Below are 3,104 nucleotides of genomic sequence, written 5' to 3' on the forward strand. Positions count from 1 at the left end.
ACACTGCTTTCCCTGCTCGCTCTCCTGGCTTTGCAGAGCTGTGTGCCCCCATTTGGAAGAACAGGGATGGGGTGGGCTGGAGGGCCAGAAGTTTTGGTTCCCCACTCCAAACAGTCTATTATTTTTCTCCTGATTGAGGGCTTTTGTATTCTGATGGGAAAAAAAAGACAACCCTCGTTCAATGCCACTCCTAGGCTATTAATACTCTAAATATGAATACTGTGTAGGCTACTAAGAAAATAGGTTATCTCCTGTGTTTTAAATATTGAGATTCATGCAACAAACACCCATGCAGCTCTATCGCATCACTGGTAAATTTCACTGCAGTGTCAGTGTAGCTGGGCCCCGGCACTAGGAAAGCAGATGCCTGCAACCTCCAGTGTAGCGAAGAAATCAGACATGTTTTTGTGACCCCGAAGCCTGCAAAAATGGTGAAATCTGAAGCTGAGAGGTCCCTTGGTTTGTCAGCTTCTCCCGGTAGGGCTAAGGGAGCAAATGTGAAACCTGACAACTCACATTCGGTCATCCTAACCGTCCCTCCCCTGGGCTTCCCTCACATCGACACTGCAGAGAAAAAACCAAATGCAGTATTTTCCGTTATGAAACACAAGCCTCCGGAGCGTCTGCTTGGCAACTGCATTTCACAACCCCCCAGCCTGTGACACAGAAAGTAATTCCAACACACAGCACTGTGTGTTCTTTTCAATGCAAAAATGGGAAAGACCTTTCGAATAATTACCAGAACTTTAAAGCTAAGCTACCGTGGTTTTCCTCTGTGAAGGGGGAGGTAGGCTCAAGTGGGGTGTGGGGGGGAATTGCATCTCCGAGATGCCGTGTGCATTTCATTAGGAAGAAAAGGTGACACTGATGTGGTAGGTTCTGTATTTGCTATGAGGTGGCCTCAATGTGTCCTTCTGAAATCCTGGCTTCCATAGGTGACTCCCATCTTTGGAAACCCCTAAGCCGGTGATGAAGATTTGCATGAAAGCCATGGATACATATTCTGTGTTCTAAATCAAAAATCAAAAGATCAAAAGTCACTTGCACGACTATTGCTTTCCATGCAGAACCAGATACACACTGTAGAACACACTGACTACAATGCAGGCTATTATGCAATATCTGCATTAGTTCCATTGAGCTGTGAGTATGTGAATAGGGTTCAATCAGACATCAGTTAACATTTTGGTAATATTCACATAGTTTGTATTAGCCAAAGTGCAGTTGGCTGTTTTCAAGTTTTCCTCTCTAAAGTCCTCGTTACTGTTGTTTACCCCCTCCTGGATCTCCATGTAGTCAGACTTACTAATGGTAGAGGCACTTCTACTTTTCTTTAGGTCAGGGGAGGATGGGATCTTTGGACAGCTCGTCACTTGCAAGTACTGGGCCTGTTCCTCTCCCTCTGTCTCCCGGTGGTAGAAGTAGTTGAAATTGGACACTATGACGGGGACAGGTAAGGCAATGGTTAACACACCTGCAATTGCACATAGGGAACCCACGATCTTTCCCCCAATAGTAGTTGGAACCATGTCTCCATAGCCTACAGTTGTCATGGAGACGACTGCCCACCAGAAGGCATCCGGGATGCTCGGGAATTGGGACTCTCGCTCATCGGCCTCTGCGAAATAGACAGCACTAGAGAAGAGGATGACCCCGATGAAGAGGAAGAATATCAGGAGGCCTAATTCTCTCATGCTGGCTTTGAGGGTCTGACCTAGAATCTGAAGACCTTTGGAGTGTCTGGACAACTTGAAAATCCTAAAGACTCTTACCAACCGGATGACTCGAAGGATGGCCAGTGACATGGCTTGCTGGCCCTGCTGAGCATCTTCTGGCTTCTCAGCCAGCTCTGTTCCCAGGGTGATGAAGTAGGGGATGATGGCTACAATGTCAATGATGTTCATGATGTTGGTGAAGAAGCCGGCTTTGCTGGGACAGGCAAAGAACCTCACCAAGAACTCAAAGGAGAACCAGATGATGCAGAGGGTCTCTACAATGAAGAAAGGGTCGGTGAAGGAAGTGGACTGCTGGTACCCGATGGTGCTATTGGAATAGGTATGGAAGGTCACTCCACTGCCATGCATGTCTTCATTCTCATCCCGGAATATGGGCAACGTCTCCAGGCAGAAGCTGACGATTGAGATCAAGATCACCATGACAGATACAATAGCTATAATCCTGGCAGGCCCTGAGCTCTCTGGGTATTCAAAGAGAAGCCACACCTGTCTCTGAAATTCATTTTCGGGTAGAGGACGCTCTTCCTCTTTGATGTAGCCTTCATCTTCCCGAAACATCTCCATTGCTTCTTCTCCTAGCTCATAAAACCGAATTTCTTCGGAGAATATATCTAGGGGCACATTCACGGGTCGCCTCAACCGGCCCCCAGACTGGTAGTAGTACAAAATGGCGTCAAAGCTTGGGCGGTTCCGATCGAAAAAGTACTCATTCCGGAGAGGGTCAAAGTATCTCATCCGCTTCTTTGGGTCCCCTAAGAGGGTCTCTGGAAACTGGGCTAAGGTCTTTAGCTGGGTCTCAAACCGCAGCCCTGAGATGTTGATCACCACCCTCTCACAGCATTCGTGGTCTGCTTCTGGGTCATAGGTGTCCTGCGGGTGCCCAGGGAGGGCAGCGGCCTCATCCACTGGGTCTCCGGTGGCCACTGTCATAATTGGAACCAAGAGAAGCGCCTCTCGCTATGCCTTCTAGCTGCCTGGCGGCAGGGAGCTCAGGGCGCTGCTTACGGCCCCAGGAAACACAGCAGCATCGGCCTGCACTCCTGCAGGGGAGCCCCCAGGTCTCTCTGAGAGCCAGAGAGATAGCCCCGCTTGGCTGAAAGACAGAGGTGGTTAAGGACATAAGACCACTCAGCATTGGCAACTTGACCTGGGTTGCTGCTTTTTCTCTCTCATCTCTCAGCCAAGAAGCTCAAAAATATGACCACCACCACAAAAAAGTAAGATTTATGTTCACCTCGTAGCCTGGCTGGGGATGAGAGGGGAGCAGGTGGCGGTCTCTCAAGAAAGCTCTGGATTGCCCTGCACTGGGGGCAGGTGGCTGGTACAGGTCCCTCTGCACTGCACAGGCTTCATGGAGCACAGCCCCAT

General features: G+C 49.2%; 1 protein-coding gene across 1 annotated transcript; it reads right to left on the bottom strand.

The window, feature by feature from the left end:
* Positions 1-1,166: 1,166 nt before the first annotated feature.
* KCNA2 (potassium voltage-gated channel subfamily A member 2) lies at positions 1,167-2,666 on the bottom strand (the record flags this gene model as incomplete). Its single annotated transcript, XM_079916650.1, has 1 exon — positions 1,167-2,666. One exon carries the CDS (start codon positions 2,664-2,666, stop codon positions 1,167-1,169), a length of 1,500 nt encoding a protein of 499 aa, XP_079772776.1.
* Positions 2,667-3,104: the final 438 nt, after the last annotated feature.

This window comes from Stenella coeruleoalba (genome assembly GCF_951394435.1).
Source record: "Stenella coeruleoalba genome assembly, chromosome: 1".
Lineage (NCBI taxonomy): Eukaryota > Metazoa > Chordata > Mammalia > Artiodactyla > Delphinidae > Stenella > Stenella coeruleoalba.